Below are 19,307 nucleotides of genomic sequence, written 5' to 3'. Positions count from 1 at the left end.
CATGTTTATCCTGGACTAAATCTGTCTTGTCTTCAGTTCAGTTCAGTTCAGTCGCTCAGTCCTGTCCGACTCTTTGCAACCCCATGGACTGCAGCACGCCAGGCTTCCCTGTCCATCACCAACTCCCAGAGTTTACTCAGACTCATGTCCATCGAGTCAGTGATGCCATCCAACCATCTCATCCTCTGTCGTCCCCTTCTCCTGCTGCCTTCAATCTTTCCCAGCATCAGGGTCTTTTCTAAGGAGTCAGTTCTGTGCATCAGGTGGCCAAAGTATTGGAGTTTCTGCTTTCTTTCCAATGAATATTCAGGACTGATTTCCTTTAGGATGGACTGGTTGGATCTCCTTGCAGTCCAAGGGACTCTCAAGAGTCTTCTCCAAAACCACAGTTCAAAAGCATCAATTCTTTGGTGCTCAGCTTTCTTTATATAGTCTAACTCTCACACCCATACATGACTACTGGAAAAACCATAGCCTTGACTAGACGGACCTCTGTTGGCAAATTAATGAGTATTCTTCCTTTATTCAGAAGTTCTCTCTCGTTCTCTATGACCCACTCATCTATCCAATCTGTCAGAAAATCCTATGTACACCACACAGTACATCTAGAATCCATGTGCTTCACATCATCTCCTGGTGCTGTCTTTCTAGTCTGAGCCACTGTCAGTTTTCAATGTTTTATTTTGCAGTGGACTCCTAACTAGTCTCTCCAGTTTCTAGCTCTGCCCGCTTCTGTCTACTCTCAACACAGCAGTCACAGCGATTCTTTCACAGGCATGTTACTATCACTCCTCTGCTCAAAACCCTCCAAAACTTTCCCATCTCACTCTGAGTAAAGACACGCGTCCTCGGGGGGCCCTCAGGCCCTGCGTGATCTCTGGGCTCCCAGGTTTCCTCTCTTATGTGGTACCCGTCTTGCTGGTTCTCTAGCCCTGCTGGTCACCTTCCCGTCCCAGGGACCTGCCAAACCGCCTCTGCTTCATACCTTCACATATTCTTCTGTTCCTCTGCTTGGAATACTCTTGATTCCCTTAGGTCTCTGCTCAAATGTGTTCTCATTAAAGAGGCCTTCCTCAACTCCTCTTTACAAAACACTGACTGCCTCCCTCTTATTTTTTTTATTTCTCATCAGCACTTCTCTGACACATTACGTAGCTTCCTGTTTGTTCACCGCCTTTCTCTCCCTATAGAATATAAGCTCCTAGAGGACGAGAACTCTACTCTGTTCGTGTCAGTTACCATAGAACTGAGAGCAGTGCCCCGCACACAGTAGTTGTGTGGAGTGGGTGCATGATTGGGTCTTGTGTGAAGGGGTAAACTCAGGGAGTGTTTTACATAGCAATTTGTAACAATCTTGAGATTTAATAGAATCAAGTCCTGCAAAAGATAATTTTGTGTGTGTGTGTGTGTGTGTGTGTGTGGTGGAGATGGAGATGGGAAGGAGGATGCTGGGTCGTGAGAAAGGTACAAACACTGAATGTTTTGCAAAGCCATATATACTGTTTAAAAGATAACAGCTAGGTGAGAACTGTGTTTGAGAATAAGTAATTCTGGAAATAAAAAAATGACAGTCTGGTTCAATGTATCAGTTCACTATGGTTTTTATTTATTCAACATTAAGAGAATAAATGTCACAAAGCAAGTGACCCAAAGTAGCACATTTTGTGCATTTCTTCAGGCCCTTGGCAGCAGCAGGCAGGTGTGTTCACTCCGCACTGACTTTTGTGTGAATCTCCCGGCTCTTCACCCGCAGCTTGTTGACCTGAGACTCGGCAATGTCAGCCCGTTCCTCGGCCTCCTCCAGCTCGTGTTGGAGCTTGCGGAGTTTGGCGAGATTAGTGTTGGATTGTTCCTCCTAAGAATGAAGTTGTGAGAATTAGACTTCGTGGTTCTTACTGCACTTGTCATGAAACAGGATTATTTCCTCAACTCAGATACTTCTTTCTTATGGTCTGTTTGTCATATTTGACTTCAAATCCAGACCGAACTTGTAGCTTCAATTACCTTTTTAACTCTAAAGAATGAAAGAAGGAACGGTTTTGAAACGGAAGAGAAAGTCCCATTACACCCAACCCATGTATATGTGAAATCAGTTTACCATGTATGGGTTGTGTGGAAAGGAGGAAGAGACCTGTCTATGGTCACAGAGGTTAGAAAGTAAATGTAAGATCAAACTATAACTTTGGGAAAATTCCACTTAATGGTTTTTTTTTTTTTTTGCCATATGTTTTGACTCTGGTATACAGAGATGGGAGATAAATTGGGCTAGGAAGAAAGTAATGCCCTCTCTTGGTTGGACTTACTTCCGTTCTGTCAGTCCCTTTTGTGTTCGCTTTTCTTATCTCCTATCTACTCTGTTGTGTCTGGAAGAATGGGGAACAACCAGGAAAGACGAAGCTGGAGAACCTTCCAACACAGCCCAATTTGCTAAAGCAAGTGTGCAGGGATAAGCCTCTGCTGATGACACTGGTTAGTGAGTGAAGGAGTCAGTTGGGGTAAAAGATTTCCATTTGGCTTTTGGGAATACTTGATTTTGCCCATTTCTAGAGGGAGAGGAATATTTATCATGGTGTTAGATTTTCTACTGGAGATTCTTTGCAGCTATCAAGTAAGGTGGGTTATTTGGAATTTTCTTTTTTTCCCCCAACCCCTACAAATTGCTTAATAATAAAAATATCTCCTCTTAAAATCTTATTCCATAATTAGAATTTGGGAGTAAATTAAAATTTATATCATCTCTTAAGAATGATATATTCTTACTTGTCTCTTTTTTTTTTCATAATCCTGGGTGGTTTTTTTGATTAATTATTTTAATTGGAGACTAATTACTTTACAATATTGCAGTGGTTTTTGCCATACATTGACATGAATCAGCCATGGGTTTACATGTGTTCCCCATCCTGACCCCCCTCCCACCTCCCTCCCCATCCCATCCCTCTGGGTCATCCCAGTGCACCAGCCCTGAGCACCCTGTCTCATGCATCGAACCTGGACTGGTGATCTATTTCACATATGATTATATACATGTTTCAATGCTATTCTCTCAAATCATCCCACCCTCGCCTTTTCCCACAGAGTCCAAAAGTCTGTTCTTCACATCAGTGTCTCTTTCTAATTAACACATTCTCTTAATACATTTTCTGTTCCCAGAGAAGTTTTATTCTTCCCTCAAGGGCTTAAAGATACTTACAGCCTCCTCAGCTTGTCTCTTGTATGATTTCACCTTCGCTTGTAATTTATCTACCAGGTCCTGCAACCTGAGTACATTCTTGCGGTCTTCCTCAGTCTGGAAGTTTAAAAAAAAAATGATCTGCATTCAATCCAATAAAATAAACATACTATAGGTGGTAACATAAATCACTTTGATATGATGGCAGGTGGGCCTGAGGTAAATGTGGTTCACTCTGAGGCTTCCTTCATAGTATTAACAGTAGCCACTCTTGATAAGTGTCTACTATGTACAAGCACTATGTTAGAGAGTTATACAATTCTTTAATCCTTACCTCCCTGCTCTGGTGAGTAGAATTTACAGGTGATTAGTGTTAGGTAACCTATCAGAGTTTAAAAAGTAAGAGAGGCCAATACCAGTTGACCTGACCTTGAACCTATATTCTTTCCTCACTTATGCTATTTTTAAATGTATTCCTGATTTTTGTGGCTTAGGAGAGTGCCTGTGATAGGTGATTGTGTGATTTGTCCCTTATATATATATATCAAGCTAATGTGTAGCTATTTTTGAGTATCACACAGTCAGTAGGTTTTCCTTGGGCAGGAAGTCTGGGTATTCCCCTTACCTGGTAGGTGAGCTCCTTTACTCTTCTCTCATGTTTCCGTAAACCTTTAATAGCCTCAGCATTACGTTTCTGCTCACTTTCAACCTCTCCTTCAAGTTCACGTACCTACAATCAAGAAAGATACTTATATAGTCAGTCTTGGGGGATATTAATTGACTCATGACCTACCGATGATACTGAGCGGATGTCCTCAGCCCCAGGGTAAGGACTGGAATCAGTATACAAGAAGAGAGAAGGGTAGGGGAGTGACTTTTTCCCTTCCCAGATTCAGAGATTGAGAGACCCACCCTGGCCTCTAGCTTCTGGATCTGCTTCTTCCCGCCCTTCAGGGCCAGCTGCTCAGCCTCGTCCAGGCGGTGCTGCAGGTCCTTCACCGTCTGCTCCAGGTTCTTCTTCATCCGCTCCAGGTGGGCGCTGGTGTCCTGCTCCTTCTTCAGCTCCTCGGCCATCATGGCCGCCTAATTAGTAAATAAACCAATACAGTAGTCCTGGTAATAGCAGGTAACACACAGCATCATTAAACAAATGCTCATTTGCTCACATCAGTGATGGCCTTCTTGGCCTTCTCTTCTGCATTGCGTGATTCTTGAATTACTTCTTCCACTTCACTCTGGAGTTGTGAAACATCATTCTCCAGTTTCTTCTTTGTGTTGATCAGGCTGGTGTTCTGTTAAAAGCAGTGGAAATTTATAAGACTAGTAGTTTGAACACTTGGGATTTTATTAATCTTACTTGTTGACTCAAGCAGGGGACCTAATAGCAAGATTTCACTAAACTAAATATTTGTTGCGTGCAAAATGTTAATCCTTTGCAACCTTTGCCCTGTCTCCCTGATTGCCCATCTGATTTGTGTGTGAGGATGTGTGAGGTTCAAAAATGCCTATATTATTTAATTGCTCTTTCAATTATATGTCAAACAGACATCACTAGTATTCTATCCTTGAAACGTTTGAAAAGAATTGCTTCTTTTTGTGAGAGCCTGGCACTGAGAGTTCTTCTATTAGAAGGAACCTATTTTCTGTTAACTTGAATGTTTTGCTCCCTTTGGGAATATTGAATAGTAATTCAGAAGAGTACTTCTGAAAACATTTTCTTAAAATTTTGCCTGGTGGTTCTCTAAGGGAGGTAATACCACCTCAGTGGGTATTTAGAAACTTTTAGGGGTGGATCTTTTTGGTTGTCAAAATGACTAGGGTATTTAATGCCAGGGCAGGTCAGCGATGCTGAATGTTGTGCAAGGCAAAGGGACTGTAAGCACCATAGTGCTGAATGCTGAAGTGCTTCTGATGAGAAACATTAAATGGAGCATTTTCAGATTGTGTAGTCAGTGGATCGGAGAAGGCAATGGCAACCCACTCCAGTACTCTTGCCTGGAAGATCCCATGGATGGAGGAACCTGGTAGGCTACAGTCCATGGGGTCACAAAGAGTTGGACATGGCTTAGTGACCAAACGGAAGCAGCAGCGTCACAGTATACAGTATTTGTTTGATATGAGGGTGTCACCTGGGTGTGCAGGAGCTGGACGCGCTCACTGGCATCCAGGAGCTCCTGCTCTGCGATCTTCCTGCTCCTCTCCGTCTGCTCCAGGGTGGCCCGCAGCTCCTCAATCTCAGCCTGCAGCAGGTTGGCTCTGCGCTCCACGATCGCCAGCTGCTCCTTCAGGTCCTCCTGGCCACGCAGAGCGTCATCTAGGTGGAGCTGGGTATCCTGTTAGGTTAATAAAAAGGCCTTAGACACTCTAAGGAAGGTGTGAACATCCCAGGAGATGAACTGGAAGAATGGGCTGGTACCAGGAACAGGAAATGACAGGTCTGTCATTTGAAAGAGCATGAAAATGGTGATGTCACCAGCTAGGTGTTCTTGTTGTGTGTTATGCCATCAACTAGTTATTTTTCACATGCTAGGGTCATTTATGGCACATTTTCTATATGCTCTACCCATCACTTGACATCTCTTTTCTCACTTGATCCTCAAAAGTAACCCTACGAGGTAGTAGTTTCATTCTTATTTTGTGGAAGAAACAGAAGTTCTGAAAGGTTAAATAACAACTTGCCTAAAATCAGGCAGTTAGTAAGTGACAAAACTAAGACTCAACCCCAGGCCTATTGGTGCCAAACTCTTCTAATTTCTCTCATATCTCTGGGCTTCTGGGTTTTTTTCTTTTTTACATAATATTTCTTTAAAAATATATTCTATGTGTACTTAATTTAGCTCCCTCATACTATGAATTGCTATAATTTGTTAAAGGGAAAAAAATGGATGGTTTAACAAGCTGTTGTGATGAATGGGAGACAGGTCACATCCCTCACTCATCTGGGCTATACAGTGGACCCACCTACCTTCAGGATCCCTTGGGTGTTCCTGTAGTTCCTCAAGCTCTCTGCAGCCAAGCGATTGGCATGGTTCAGCTGGATCTCCATTTCATTGAGATCTCCCTCCATCTTCTTCTTGACTCTCAGGGCATCATTCCTGCTCCTGATCTCAGCATCCAATGTGCTCTGCATGGTCTCCACAACTCTAATGTGGTTCCTCTTCAGCTGTTCGATTTCCTCATCTTTTTCAGCAATTTTCCTGTCCACTTCAGACTTGACCTGGTTCAACTCCAGCTGGATACGCAGGATCTTTCCCTCTTCATGTTCAAGAGATGCCTTAACAAAACAATGACCAATTAATAATGGAAAATGACTATTCGGAGGATATTCCATTGTGAGCCAAACCCTTACTAATATCAGTTTGTCTAACTTTACAAAGTACAATACAACAGCTCTAGGACTCTGCTAGGTAAATCATCCTTCTGTTTATTTAGTCGTGGATTTTAGAGGGAAGCTCTGTAATAAGGGTGCTTTGTAAAGTATAAAGTGCTATACTAATTCCTATTGTAGAAATTCTGTTTTAAAACATATATATATATACGTATTTCTGATTATAAAATATATGTTCACTGCATCACGTGGGCATAATTTATAAAAACAGAGAAAACCTTCCTATTGTGCCTCCACTCAGAGGTACAATTTTAATGTGGTGCATTTCCTTCTAGTTTTTTTTTTCCTGTATATATACATATTTCAGTTTGGTTCAGTCACTCAGTTGTGTCCAACTCTTTGTGACCCCATGAACCGTAGCATGCCAGGCCTCCCTGTCCATCACCAACTCCCAGAGTCCACCCAAACCCATATCCATTTACACATGATAAAATTGTATATGCAGATATATGTCTTGCTTTAAAAATTATTCTTTACCATAAATATTTCCCTGTATTAATTACATTTAAAGGCTGTAGAAAATTTCATCATCATAGCTTGCGTCACTTTATTTTTGGATTGAATATCTTGTGTTGAAACTTTGCCTCCATTTAGGATAGTCTTAGGGGATAGATTCTTAGAAATAGAACTGACAGGTCATAGTATTCCATTTTTAAGACTTTTGATAACTGTCATCAAATTGCTCTTCATCAATGTTATATGAGTTCACATTTTCACCAGTTCTGTAATAATGGATCCCTTTCATAGTACCATTGCCCAACATCATAATATGTACCTCTGCTTCCTCTAAAGCAGCCTGGATCTCACATTTCTCTTGTTCCACTTGCTTCTTTATTTTTTCCAGTTCATGGATTTGCTTCCCTCCCTCAGCAATCTGCTCAGTGAGGTCAGAAATCTCCTCTGTGGGTGAACAGAAGGGAGAAGGGGTCAGAAGATGGAGAGGTCCTGCCAAGGCCACATCAGATAGAGAATTTCAAGTGCACTCACGCTGCAAGTTCTTGTTTTCTCTCTTTAGGGTTTCAAGTTGGTCCAGGGACTCCTCATAGGCATTCTTGACTTTGAACAGCTCAGTGCTGAGAGAGCGGGACTCTTTCTGGGAGGCCTCAAGCTCAGCCTGAGTTTCCTCATACTTTTGTTTCCATTCTGATAGGACCTGAAAAACAGTAAATTGTCAGTTGATGGAGAAAGGGAGACTAAATATTAATAAAACATGGGTGGAGTTTGTATAGGCTGAGCCACCTTGTCAAAGTTCCTCTGCTTCTTATCGAGAGCTGCACAGGCAGCGTTGGACCTCTCCACGTCGAGCATGAGGTCCTCAACCTCATTCTGGAGCCGCTGCTTGGTCTTCTCAAGGGAGGCACATTTGGCATTCACCGCTTCTACGTGTTCCTCGGCTTCCTGCAGACGCTGGGCCAGCTTCTTCCTGAGCAGTTAGCCAGGCAGTTAAGGGGAGAGGTCAGGAACAGGGGCAAGTGCTAAGCTCTCAGTCTCCTTTCATAATCCTAATTCTGAATTATGAAATAGACATCGAGTAGCATGGCTTTCAAAACTGTGGTAGCCAGAACTGCTTTCTAGATGGATAAACTATGAAAAGGTCCAAAGTGGTGAACACTTGAACTCAAGTGTTTTGTTTTTGAATTCTTAGAGGCCATTGTTGGAGCTGATGTTGCATGTATCTCACGGCACACAGTTTGAGGACTTGCAGGCTTCTGACTGAGTGTGGTAGGGAGAGTGATTAGCCAGGGTGATACTATTGATTGATGTATATCTCACCTCATTCCAAAAAGGATTTGAGACTAACTGTTGGGCACAGATATACTGGGCATATTCTTTTGCTTTCTCAAACTTTCCATTTTATTTTATGTACTTTTTTCCCTAGAAAAATAGCCAGCTTCTTTTAATCATGTATATTTGGAGAGTCTCACCAGGAAAAGAAATGAATAAATCAGGACAATTCATGGAGTCTAAGCAAAGGCAGGGTTTTACCCCTCCCCCCACTTCTGAATTGTCTACATTCTTGCTTTATTCCCAATTGTGTGCCAAATATACATGCCTAACGTATGCAAAAACCCTTATCCCTGATTCTCTAGATTTACTGAAGGTCTCCTTTAGTCTGTGCACAGACTAAGGCTTTACTTTATTCAGACTAACTCTGGACATTATGCACAGTTTGGGTGGCCCCCATTGTGAGTTTTACGAGATCTGTCTTTGTGCCTCAGTACTTAAGAAGGTGGTCTCTGGCATCAGAATGTCTGATTCTAATCCCCGCTGTACTATTTATTAATCATATGCTCTTGTGTTAGTTGGTTAACTCTCACAGTTTCAATTTCCTCATCTGTAAAATAGGGATACAGATAACAATGCGATGGAATATTGCTATGAAAGCATTTAAATGTTAATGTGTAATATATGTTAGTATTGGAGACATGGTATACACTCAGTAATGTTAGCCTGTGCTATTGTTACGTTATTATCATTATCACAGATCTTTCTGGGAGTTGCTCAGCTAGGAAACCAGTCATTTTCCTCTTCCAGAGTTCACAGTACACACTTGGCCTCCTCCAGTTCCTCCGTGCGCTGGATGGCGTCCGTCTCGTACTTGGTCCTCCACTGGGCCACCTCGCTGTTGGCCTTGGACAGCGCCCTCTGCAGCTCGGCCTTGCCCTCTTGCTCCTCCTCGTACTGTTCCCGCAGCAGGTCACAGTCGTGACGGGAGGACTGCAGGGCGTGGGCCAGGGCGTTCTTGGCCTGTGGAAATATGAGTTCACTGACTTGAATTCATTTCTTCAGTGATATTTAATTTATACACTTAAAGTAGAACCTCACTGAACATGTTTAGATTTGATTAGCCAAGATCTTTGGTGAAACTTACTTTAGTTTCTTCCTCTAGCTGACGTTTCAGTTCCTCAATCTGCTGAGTAGATGCTTGCTTGGTCCTTGAAAGCTGAGAGACCAAAGCATCTTTCTCATCCAGTTGTCGGGAATATTCACCTAAGAATTATAGAAGTAAAGGAATTTACTAATGGCATAAAAAAACAAGCCTAAAGGTTGGTATATATATTATACATATAATTGACAGATATATACTTTAAATATTGTTACAGAATTGGCTAGAAGTAGAGATTAAAAAGCAGCATTGCTATTGGAATGTAACAAATAAACTAGTCTGCTGATTGTTTCTTGCTTTTTTTTTCCTGACATTGTTGGCAAATTCTGGTAGTTTGTTTACCCCCCTGTAATATGGGAGTATTGCTATGAAGCCCCAGAATTGCTTTTGTCTAGGACATAGTTGTGGGACTGAGGGAAATCTCTACCGGCTTCCGTCTGCAGACGCGCTCTCTGAGCTGTCAGGTCGTTGATCAGCCGCTGTTGCTCCTCCTCTTTTGTCTTAAGTTCACTCACTTGATCTTCTAGAGTGCGGCACATCTTTTCAAGGTTTCCCTACAGGACACGTAGCCATGAAAGATGAGATACTGAATGCAGTAAAAAATAAAATTAATACTTGATTCTTCAAATATTTTTAGAGTGAAGCTATGTCGACATAAAGGTATGCCGAGTGTGAGTAGAAACTTATGGCCAACTCTATGGAACATGTTAGTTTTCAAGCATGATGGGTGCATGATGTCCCTGAAGTGGTCATTGTTGGAGCTTATTCATTTAGCCCAGTGGTACTTGATGCTGACACTTAAAGAAGGTTGTGAAACAATCTTAATCATTTGTTGCTTTAGTCGCTCAGTTGTGTCTGACTCTTTTATGACCGCATAGACTGTAGCCCGCCAGGCTCCTCTGTTCAATGGATTTTCCAGGCAAGAATACTGGAGTGGGTTGCCATTTCCTTCTCCAGGAGATCTTCCTGACCCAGGGATCGAACCCGCATCTCTTGCATTGGCAGGTGGATTCTTTACCACTGAGCTACCAGGGCAGCATATCCAGCATTTTAAAAAACAAAATAGAATGGAACATATCAGAATAGAAAATTTTAGATCAGTGCCATAAACAATGTTTAATGCCAGAGAACAGTGAGGGTTCTTACCGATTATCATTAATAATCACCCTCATTTAAATATAGTTTTGGGAAAACAAAAACAAAGAGAGTATCAGGTACCTTGGCTTTGGCAATGGTCTCTGCGTTACTGCTGAGGTCGTCGATCTCCATCTTCATCTCGCTCTTCTCCTTCTCCAGCTTCTGCTTGACCCTCTGCAGGTTGTCGATCTGCTCCCCCAGCTCAGCCACACTGTCCGCGTGCTTCTTGCGAAGAGCAGCCGCCGTGGCCTCGTGCTGCAGCGTGGCCTCCTCCAGGTCCCGGCGCATCTTCTGGAACTCGGCCTCGCGCTTCTTGTTCATCTCAATCTGGGCGGAAGTGGCCCCGCCAGCTTCTTCCAGCCGCTCGCTGATCTCCTCCAGTTCCCGGGAGAGGTCTGAGCGCTGCTTCTCTGCTTTGGCGCGGGAGGCGCGCTCGGCCTCGATCTCCTCCTCCAGCTCCTCGATGCGGGCCTGGCGGTGACACAGCACATTAATGTTATCTCATCTCAATTTCAGGTTTTTTGGGTGAAGAAACAAACGGAGGTGAGATGACTCACCTGCAACTCTTTGATCTTCTTCTGTAGTTGAATTTCTACTGCCTGCTCATCTTCAATTTTGCTTAGCAGATTGCTGATTTCAAATTCTTTTCTTTAGACAGAAGAACAAGACATATTAGTACTCCTACGAATTGAAAGATGGTGTCGCATAGAATTTTTTTCGGGAGTTCCTACTTTTTAAGTTTCTCATCAAGTTGCTGTTTGTCGTTTTCTATATCTACTATGGATTCTTGGGCCAATTTCAGGTCACCCTCCAGTTTCCTCTTGGCTCTTTCTAGATCCATTCGAAGTTTCTTTTCTTGTTCCAGAGACCCTTCAAGCTAATGCGAAAGTAAATTTCATTAAAAATTAAAGGAAATTTTAAAAACTTCCAAATGGATATTAAAAACACACTTACATCATCCACTTGCTGCTCTAGCTTGGCTTTCGCTTTGTTCAGGGTGTTGACTTTGTCCTCTTCTGCCTGCAGGTCATCCAGGGTCTGCTGATGGGCCTCCTGGAGGGCCTTCTTCTCCTTGGTCAGTTTAGCTATGACTTCATCCAGGCCGGCCATCTCTTCTGTGAGGTTTTTAACCTAGAAGAGTAAAAGAGAAGTGACCTATGCAGTGGAGCAGCTTAGATGGATGGCAGTCTCTGCATGGTATAGGGCAATATGATTCATACCTTGTTCTCTGTGGCATGTTTCTCCTTCTCAACCTTAGCCAGTGTCAGCTCAAGGTCATCTATGTCTTTCTTTAGTTCTGAACATTCATCCTCCAGTTTCCTCTTTTTGGCCGTCAGCTCAGCATTCATCTCTTCCTCATCCTCGGCTCTCTCAGTCACCTCCTTGATCTTAGCCTCCAGCTGGATTTTGTTCTTAATCAGTTGCTCACACCTTTCCTCTGCATCAGCCAAGGCATCAGCTTCCTAAGGGGAGATTCGTTGAACTAATTAGAGAATTTGTTACTTATTTTGAACTTGTTCTTTGCATGAAATAGAAGTGTTTACTGAATGCTAATGAATTTTTCAGTATAAGTTAATTGAACATTATTCCATTGTTTGGAGAAATGTAGCCAATTAGATCTGGGACTATAGATTTAGAAACAAATTAGTCTGAAAAATGGCTGAATTGAAGCAATTGACTGTTTGAAAAAGTAGTGTATAGAAGAGTGGGAGGATCAAAGCCTGAGTTCTTGTCTCAAATTTGCCTTATTCCTCTTATACTCAGTTATCATGTAATTAAGAGGGTTGGAATAGATGATTGTTAAGAGCATTTCAGCTATAATTTTCAAAGATTTCGACTTAGTCAAATTGGTTCATTTTGGCTTTGGTCATTCCCTAGTTACTAGATTGAATTTAAAAAAGAAAAAGAACATAATTTTTATGGCTATGAATATATTTCCTCGAAACATTTTTGTACACTCAAAACCTCCCTGATAGGCCATAACAGTTCTATAATTGTCAAAGGTTTCCTTTTCCACTTTAAGAATTAGTCTCAGAAGGAATTTTAGAGTATGTAAGAACTTGTAATTTTGAGAAACTGTATAACTCAATAAGGTTTTTATAAATGACTAAAGGACTCATAAAAATCAGTTCAGCCACCAACTTATTAGATTACTCTGATCTGGGGAATTTCTTTAACTTCTCAGTGTTTGTTTATATCTTAAGTTTTTAAAATGCTTGAATGAATGATAATGGGGACTTTTCAGGGTTCCTTTGCTTTTAAGTGATACACTCAGTAAATATGATAATACCTATGAAGAGAAGTTAAGATGAAGAGGCTGTGATACTGTGGTTTAAGGAAAATGTAACTCTCATATAAGTTATCAATAGGAAAAGTTGAAAATAGCTTAAAACTTTTAAGAAAGCTATCCTTTTTATGGATTTCTTCATGACATTGTTGGGCTTGCTTGCCTTGGACTAAGGAAATGGGAGATTGTAATTGGCCAGAGTGTTGATGCCAAGCCTGTCCCACTTTGATTTCAGCTTCTTCTTGAATCAATAAACAGAGGAGAGACCTTAAGAACTCAGGATCTGTATCAAAGGAAGAAGCACAGGGTTCACTAGCTCTGCCTTTTACCCTGGTAGTTCAGTTCAAATAACTGCAAGTCAATTTGTTGGGTTAAATCCTGGGGGTTGGGAAAAAGAGATACAGAGAGAAATAAGAATGACTGTCTTTTCTGAGTTTAAATGCAATCTTATACATGTGTATTCAGAAAATAGGGCTCCACATTTAAGGCTGGGTTGAAGCGGTTAAAGCAGTCATTTTCTCAGAAAAATGACTGAGATTTGAGGGCTTGCCTTTAAACTGCTTCCTTCATGGCTGTTAAATTTGTGACATTGTTAAATAAATTCTTCAATTTCCCATTTGCAATTTGGAAGTAGTTGGTGCCTTCTTCATAGGAATGTTGAAAGTTAAGTGAAATACTGAAAAAAGCAATTGGAAATATTCTTTTTCAAGAAAAGGCCATTTGTAAATCCAAAGTGTTTGTGAAGTCAAGAAAATGGTGCAATTGAAGTCAATGACATGGTGCATTCAGCACAGGGGTACTCACAGATTGAACCTGGAGCTGTAGGTCATTTTTCTCTTTCAAGAGAGTCACCATTTTTTCCTCCAGTTCTTTCCTTTTGGCCTCTGATTTGGCCAGTTCATCCTTGGTTTTCTGAAACTCTTCCTTCATTGTGGCCATCTCCTTCTCTGTCTCTGCACTCTTGAGGAGGGGCTTGATCTTGAAAAAGAGTTTCATCCAAGGCCAGTGCTTGACATTCATGAAGGCTCGTACATTATACTGGATGCAGAAAAGGGCTTCTCTGAAATGACAGGAAAGGATCTGTGTAGGTTGATCCATTAGAGACAACACTGTTGTTATTTTTTTTAACATATAAACTCCCATTTTAATGACCACCCCACATATAAATGATATGCCAAATTCTGTATATTTTATATGCAGGGGACATAAACACACACTCCCACCCACTCCCACTTAGAGTGGTCCTCAGTATGACCACTTGGCTAATGTGCACTGCTCATACTTAACAATTCTGTGTTCCCAAGACTCTGTCACACTAGCAAAGAAGCTGACTTTAGAGAAGGGATACTTTGGATATATGAGCAACATGCACCATTTTAAGAACATCTGAGAAATCACAATGTTAGTGATTTGGGAGTGGGCATGGCAGCTGTAAGCTGATCATGCAGCTTGGCTGTGGGCACACTGATGAGAAATGTGAAAGGACATGGTTGCTTTTTGAATTGCTCCACCTACATTGAGCTTATGATTTATCATGTATTCCATGAAGCCTTTCCTCTTATTTAATCACCCCTGAGTTATCTGCTCTGTGAACTGCTTTTGTTAGCCTTTTCACTTGATATACTGGCTTTTCTCAAATCCTTTCAAATGCCTCATTCTTACCTGCTCAACTGGATTGTTAATGTCTACAGGGCATTTAGCTTGTCTTGAGCTCCAAAATTTGTTTTATTTAAATAACATTTTAAAAATAGTAATAAAAGATATCCCTTCTGCATACTGTAGCAGTAGACTGGCAAAATTTGTTTGCCTTTGAACAGTGTGTTTGCCTCTTCAAGCTTGTTAAAATGGAAATTCTATTTCTTCAGGTCCAATTTATAAGAACCATAACCAAGAAGGCATAAACCATAATGTTGACACATGGAAAGACTTGGAAAAACTTATAATACAGAAATAAATAAGTGTGCATGAGCAGACTGAATGCAAAACGTGTGTGTAGGGACAGGGAACACAGTAGTGCTAGGTCGGTGGAGTTGGATGAGGTTAATTAGGGGAAGAGGAAATGGAAGTTGTGAGCTAGTGAGTGAATAAATTAGGCCAAGAGGAGAGGGCTTGTGGAAACATGAGAATATAAGCGACAAGCAAACTGTTTAGGCTTGCTGGAAAAGACAGTGCAGTTGGAGATGATAGATGAGGTGGGGAATAGAAAGGGCCTTGACAGACACAGAGGCAACTTGGATTTGACAGGGGAGACCATGGGGAACTACAACTGAGATATGGCTTGATGAGAACAGTGCTTACTGCACATGATTCCTGCAGTTGTATGTGAGAGGAATAGAAGGGAGAAAATGAGGGAGGAGAGAGTTTTGATGGGAGTCCAAATGTGAGGGCTTGGGCAAAGTCTGATGTGTTGTAGGAGTAGGTTCTGAACTGGGTGAGAAGTGCATGTGAACTGAAAAATGGAAGAGTTAATGAATGAGCAAGACTGATGTAATAAAGTCCCTGGGGGACCTTACGATCCAGATACTCTGTATAGTTGTTACCTCCTTTGCAGCATTTTCTGATATTCTACCCTCATTAGGAATCCCCTACAGACAGCTTGAGTTCTTGTTATAATCTGGGCCAACTTCTCATCTCTCATTTCTTCCAGAAGACCCAGCAGGCCAGCTTTGAAGAAAACCTGGAGAGAGGAAAAGTCACAAATCATGCCCAGACTACAGGAGAGACAGACACGGCAGATGGTGCTTGGATCAGCTGTAAGTAAATAATGGCTGTACCTTTGTGTGTCCAAACTTGTACTGGGTGTGATCAATATCAATGGAGGCAAGAAGTTTCTCAGAAGCCTTCTTGCTGTCAATGAACTGTCCATCTGGAATAGCACTTGCATTTAAAACTTTGTATCTGTTCCATTGAAGAAAGAATGAATGATTAGGAAGGTGTGAACATATATGAAAATCAAATGACACCGAAAAGGAACATCAGTAAAAAGAGAGAAAGCAAAATAGAAAATCCAATTGTCCATATTGGTGAATCCAATATGATTTTTCCACAAGCTAATGTGTGCTTCCTTCCTATTTGTAAGAAATGCCACCTTTTCTAGCCTGTATTCTGTTCTACCACCACAAGACTATATTATTTGACTTACTTCATAATATCCACTAAACAGCGTACATAGAACACAATGAACAGATGACAACAGTACAAATGATTCAACAAGCACAGCATTTAGTGAAATACAACAAAGAGTGACTGGCCTTTGTTTAAAGTCCCCATAAAGGATTCTGCTGGGGAAGCCCTTCCTGCAGATGCGAATGCCCTCCAGCACACCGTTACACCTCAGCTGGTGCAGGACCAGCTCGTGCTCCATGGCCCCTAGAAAGAGATTAGAGTGCATACTGCTGGGCAGTTCAACTGTCCTACTTGCGTCTGTTTGATTATTTCGTGCTCTTAGATCTTACCAGGAGTTTTGGTTTCATTGGGAATGATACACCGTACGAAGTGGGGGTGTGTGCTCCTCAGATTGGTCATCAATTTATTTAAATTTTCCTAGAAAACCAGGGAGAAGGGACTTGATGAGAAAGTTCTATTTCAGGTTGCTTTTTTTTGAAATGAACCTAGGCACTCTCTTAACTATTAAGTCTATGGGGCTTCAGTTGCTCTGTGTTTTAAGGGTCTCAAGAGTTGTAGCCTGCTAAATAACTGAAAGGTCAGAGTGCTGGGGAGAAATATAGTACTCTGTGGTATTCATTTATAGGATCTGTCCTGTAAACAAATTGCCAATTCAAGTAGCACTGAGGCACATGAAGTGTTCTTGAACGAGAATCAGAAAATAAGACTACCATCTTGCCTTGTCACTAACGAGCTGCTTAAAACCCCTTTTGTCTCTCTGGGTCTCATCTGAAAGTGGTTGAGATTATCTCTAAGGTCTCTTTTGCCTCTCTCAGTGCTCATAATTTTCACAGTACTAGTTTACAGTTGTAACCTATGTCAGTCACTGTCCCAATGCTTGACATTCCTTTCTTGAGTTTATTATTACCTGGGACCTGTAACCTTTTGGGTTTTTTGAAGAGTCTAAAACCATGAGACCATATGACCTTCTGTAGGTGGATCTAGGATACCTGAGGATGATCCACAGTCTGAAGTATATGGGGTAGTTATTCCAGAAACAGAATAACTGATTATGATAGACAGTGGTGATTTACTCAACTATAGAAAACCAGCATGTAGATATTTTTCAGTATTTCTTAGGTATATTCTTTGAGAAGGCAGAGTTGCTTTATTTTTTATATCTCAGTTAACTATTAGAATATAAAATAAGTAGTGTGAGTTTCTAATCCTGAAAATATGTGTAAGAGTGTGCTTGGTGAGATAGTGCAAATTGGTAGTGAGAAAATAACACGGCCATTTTCTTGTTTAGGTTATATGTTGTATTTGCATTTTAGTTTTAAAAGGAATAAGACTTAACTATAGAAATTCATAGAAATCCTGACAAAGCAGCCATTAAATCGGATGCTCCATATGTCCCCTTTTAGAAGAGCCAGTTTTTAAGCCATCCAAGAGAATCACATTATTTGAGGTAATGTTGTTATTACTGTTATTTAATTCTTAACAGGTATTTTTCTATCTTAATCATCCATCTAAATAACTAGGTTTGGCTTTAGGTAATTTTCAGCTATCACAAAAAATTAAATCCACCTCAAAAGACAAAGATGCATTTTGGTGGAAGGATGTCCTAAAAGATGTGTCTCAGGCTTATTCTCAAAGAGGAACTCAGGAACGTTCTCAAAGGGCAATATTAGTGGAATAAAGATACGGCTTTCCGCAGGGAGACCTTTGAAGTTCAGCTGTGCTTCCTCAAAAATCAGCCTTATTATAGAACCAGAAAACTTCTAAAGGCATTGGTGGAATTCCTGAATACATGAGATGAGCATAATAAGGAGTAGTGGGTAAAACATTTGGCCCTACAGAAGTATTGCTTTTGCTGTACCCTGAACAAGAGGAAATATTTGAAGTAATTCCTATTAACATTCCATTCCCTCCTAATTTATTCTAAATCCTATAATTATGATAAGCCATAGAGCCTGAATAGATTTTTTGAATTAAATTTGTACTTTACCCTGAAAAGGGCTGACACAGTCTGGAAAGAAGAGCCCTTCTTCTTAGCACCTTTCTTTGCACCGCTGTCTAAGATAAAAAGAAAACCCATTAATGAACGTATCCCAGAGGCTGGAATGGTATGTGAACTTTCTGTGGGGATAGGTTAAATTAGGGGCACAGAAAGTACCAGCTTCAGCACTAGCATATGTGGAAAAGAGACTGGCCAGAGTCTTCATTGAGGACTTCTGGTACAGCCCAACCACTGTGTCGTTCAGGGGGTCCTTGTTCTTGTCCAGCCAGCCGGCAATGTTGTAGTCCACGGTGCCTGCATAGTGGATCAGGGAGAAGTGGGCCTCGGCTTTGCCCTTGACCACCTTGGGCTTCTGGAAGTTGGCAGACTTGCCCAGGTGCTGGTCATACAGCTTGTTCTTGAAGGAGGTGTCTGTGGCCTTGGGGAACATGCACTCCTCTTCCAGGATGGAGAAGATGCCCAGTGGCTGAATTCAGAAAAGCAGATGTTGGTGTCAGTCTATCTTGTCTCAAAAAGTATAGTGGCTGTCATTTGATTGAATTATGAGCACTCTTAATTAAATATACTTATAAAGTAAACCAGGATCAAGCTCACAGTCCTTTTGTTATCACTAGAATGACTTTCCACCATTCCTTCTCACATTTGATCCATAGCATTATTTTCAAGTAAAAGAATAGCTAGCTACAAACTCCAGATGTCAGCACAGCATGTGGGGTGACATTAAAATGTCTGTATTTATCACATCTATCACATTAACTCACCTACTTGGTGAATTAATGTATTGTCAAAGTTTTATTTTCCTATGAAAAGGACTTAGTGACTTAGAATGATGTTTACTTTATATGCAATAGTATAAATAACCCAAACTTTATATAGGACAGTTTGTGTACTTAATCTCCTTAAAGATAGATTATGAACAAGCATAAGCAATTTGACTTCTTGACTTCCAAACAGATTATCTTTCATATAAGCTCTAGCTATGTTACCTATGCATTAATTTTGACTTAGAAAATAGTTATTTCTATTGCTGACATCTTGGATCATAATGGAGATTTAAAACAAATGAGGTAGTTTCTCTGGTGAAGTAGACCATCTCAATAGAGATGCTGCTTTCAAATTGGATTTGAGTCAGTGTTAGAACAAAACTGCTCAGGACAAAATGAAACTAAACTCTCTGGTCCTTATGTAAAAGCTGAAAAGAGGAAGTAATTTCTAAAGTAATTCTCTAACTTGTTCTGATATCAGTCTATTTAAGATTACTGTAGTAACTTTCTGAAGTGGCTTAAGACACTTGGGAAAGTTATCCTTACAGTT

The 19,307-nt window shown here is 41.0% G+C and overlaps 1 protein-coding gene across 1 annotated transcript in view; it reads right to left on the bottom strand.

Moving 5' to 3' along the window:
• Positions 1–1,585: 1,585 nt before the first annotated feature.
• Positions 1,586–19,307, bottom strand: part of LOC136149191 (myosin-8) — a 28,135-nt gene continuing 10,413 nt past the window's right edge. The window contains exons 15-39 of the mRNA XM_065909258.1: positions 18,150–18,459; positions 17,982–18,049; positions 16,324–16,411; positions 16,120–16,237; positions 15,643–15,766; positions 15,409–15,545; positions 13,673–13,928; positions 11,802–12,044; positions 11,536–11,712; positions 11,313–11,458; positions 11,139–11,229; positions 10,663–11,052; positions 9,872–9,998; positions 9,430–9,548; positions 9,109–9,305; positions 7,797–7,980; positions 7,545–7,710; positions 7,333–7,457; positions 6,135–6,443; positions 5,299–5,502; positions 4,336–4,461; positions 4,082–4,252; positions 3,795–3,899; positions 3,191–3,286; positions 1,586–1,855 (exon numbers count right to left, since the gene is read on the bottom strand). Of these exons, the coding sequence (XP_065765330.1) occupies positions 1,706–1,855; positions 3,191–3,286; positions 3,795–3,899; positions 4,082–4,252; positions 4,336–4,461; positions 5,299–5,502; positions 6,135–6,443; positions 7,333–7,457; positions 7,545–7,710; positions 7,797–7,980; positions 9,109–9,305; positions 9,430–9,548; positions 9,872–9,998; positions 10,663–11,052; positions 11,139–11,229; positions 11,313–11,458; positions 11,536–11,712; positions 11,802–12,044; positions 13,673–13,928; positions 15,409–15,545; positions 15,643–15,766; positions 16,120–16,237; positions 16,324–16,411; positions 17,982–18,049; positions 18,150–18,459 (4,227 nt within the window). The 3' untranslated portion in view covers positions 1,586–1,705. The remainder of the gene's footprint in view (positions 1,856–3,190; positions 3,287–3,794; positions 3,900–4,081; positions 4,253–4,335; positions 4,462–5,298; positions 5,503–6,134; positions 6,444–7,332; positions 7,458–7,544; positions 7,711–7,796; positions 7,981–9,108; positions 9,306–9,429; positions 9,549–9,871; positions 9,999–10,662; positions 11,053–11,138; positions 11,230–11,312; positions 11,459–11,535; positions 11,713–11,801; positions 12,045–13,672; positions 13,929–15,408; positions 15,546–15,642; positions 15,767–16,119; positions 16,238–16,323; positions 16,412–17,981; positions 18,050–18,149; positions 18,460–19,307) is intronic.

This window comes from Muntiacus reevesi, chromosome 18 (genome assembly GCF_963930625.1).
Source record: "Muntiacus reevesi chromosome 18, mMunRee1.1, whole genome shotgun sequence".
In the NCBI taxonomy this organism is placed as follows: Eukaryota; Metazoa; Chordata; class Mammalia; order Artiodactyla; family Cervidae; genus Muntiacus; species Muntiacus reevesi.
The sequence above is the reverse complement of the archived record's forward strand: the minus strand, read 5'-3'. Positions and strand labels throughout refer to the sequence as shown.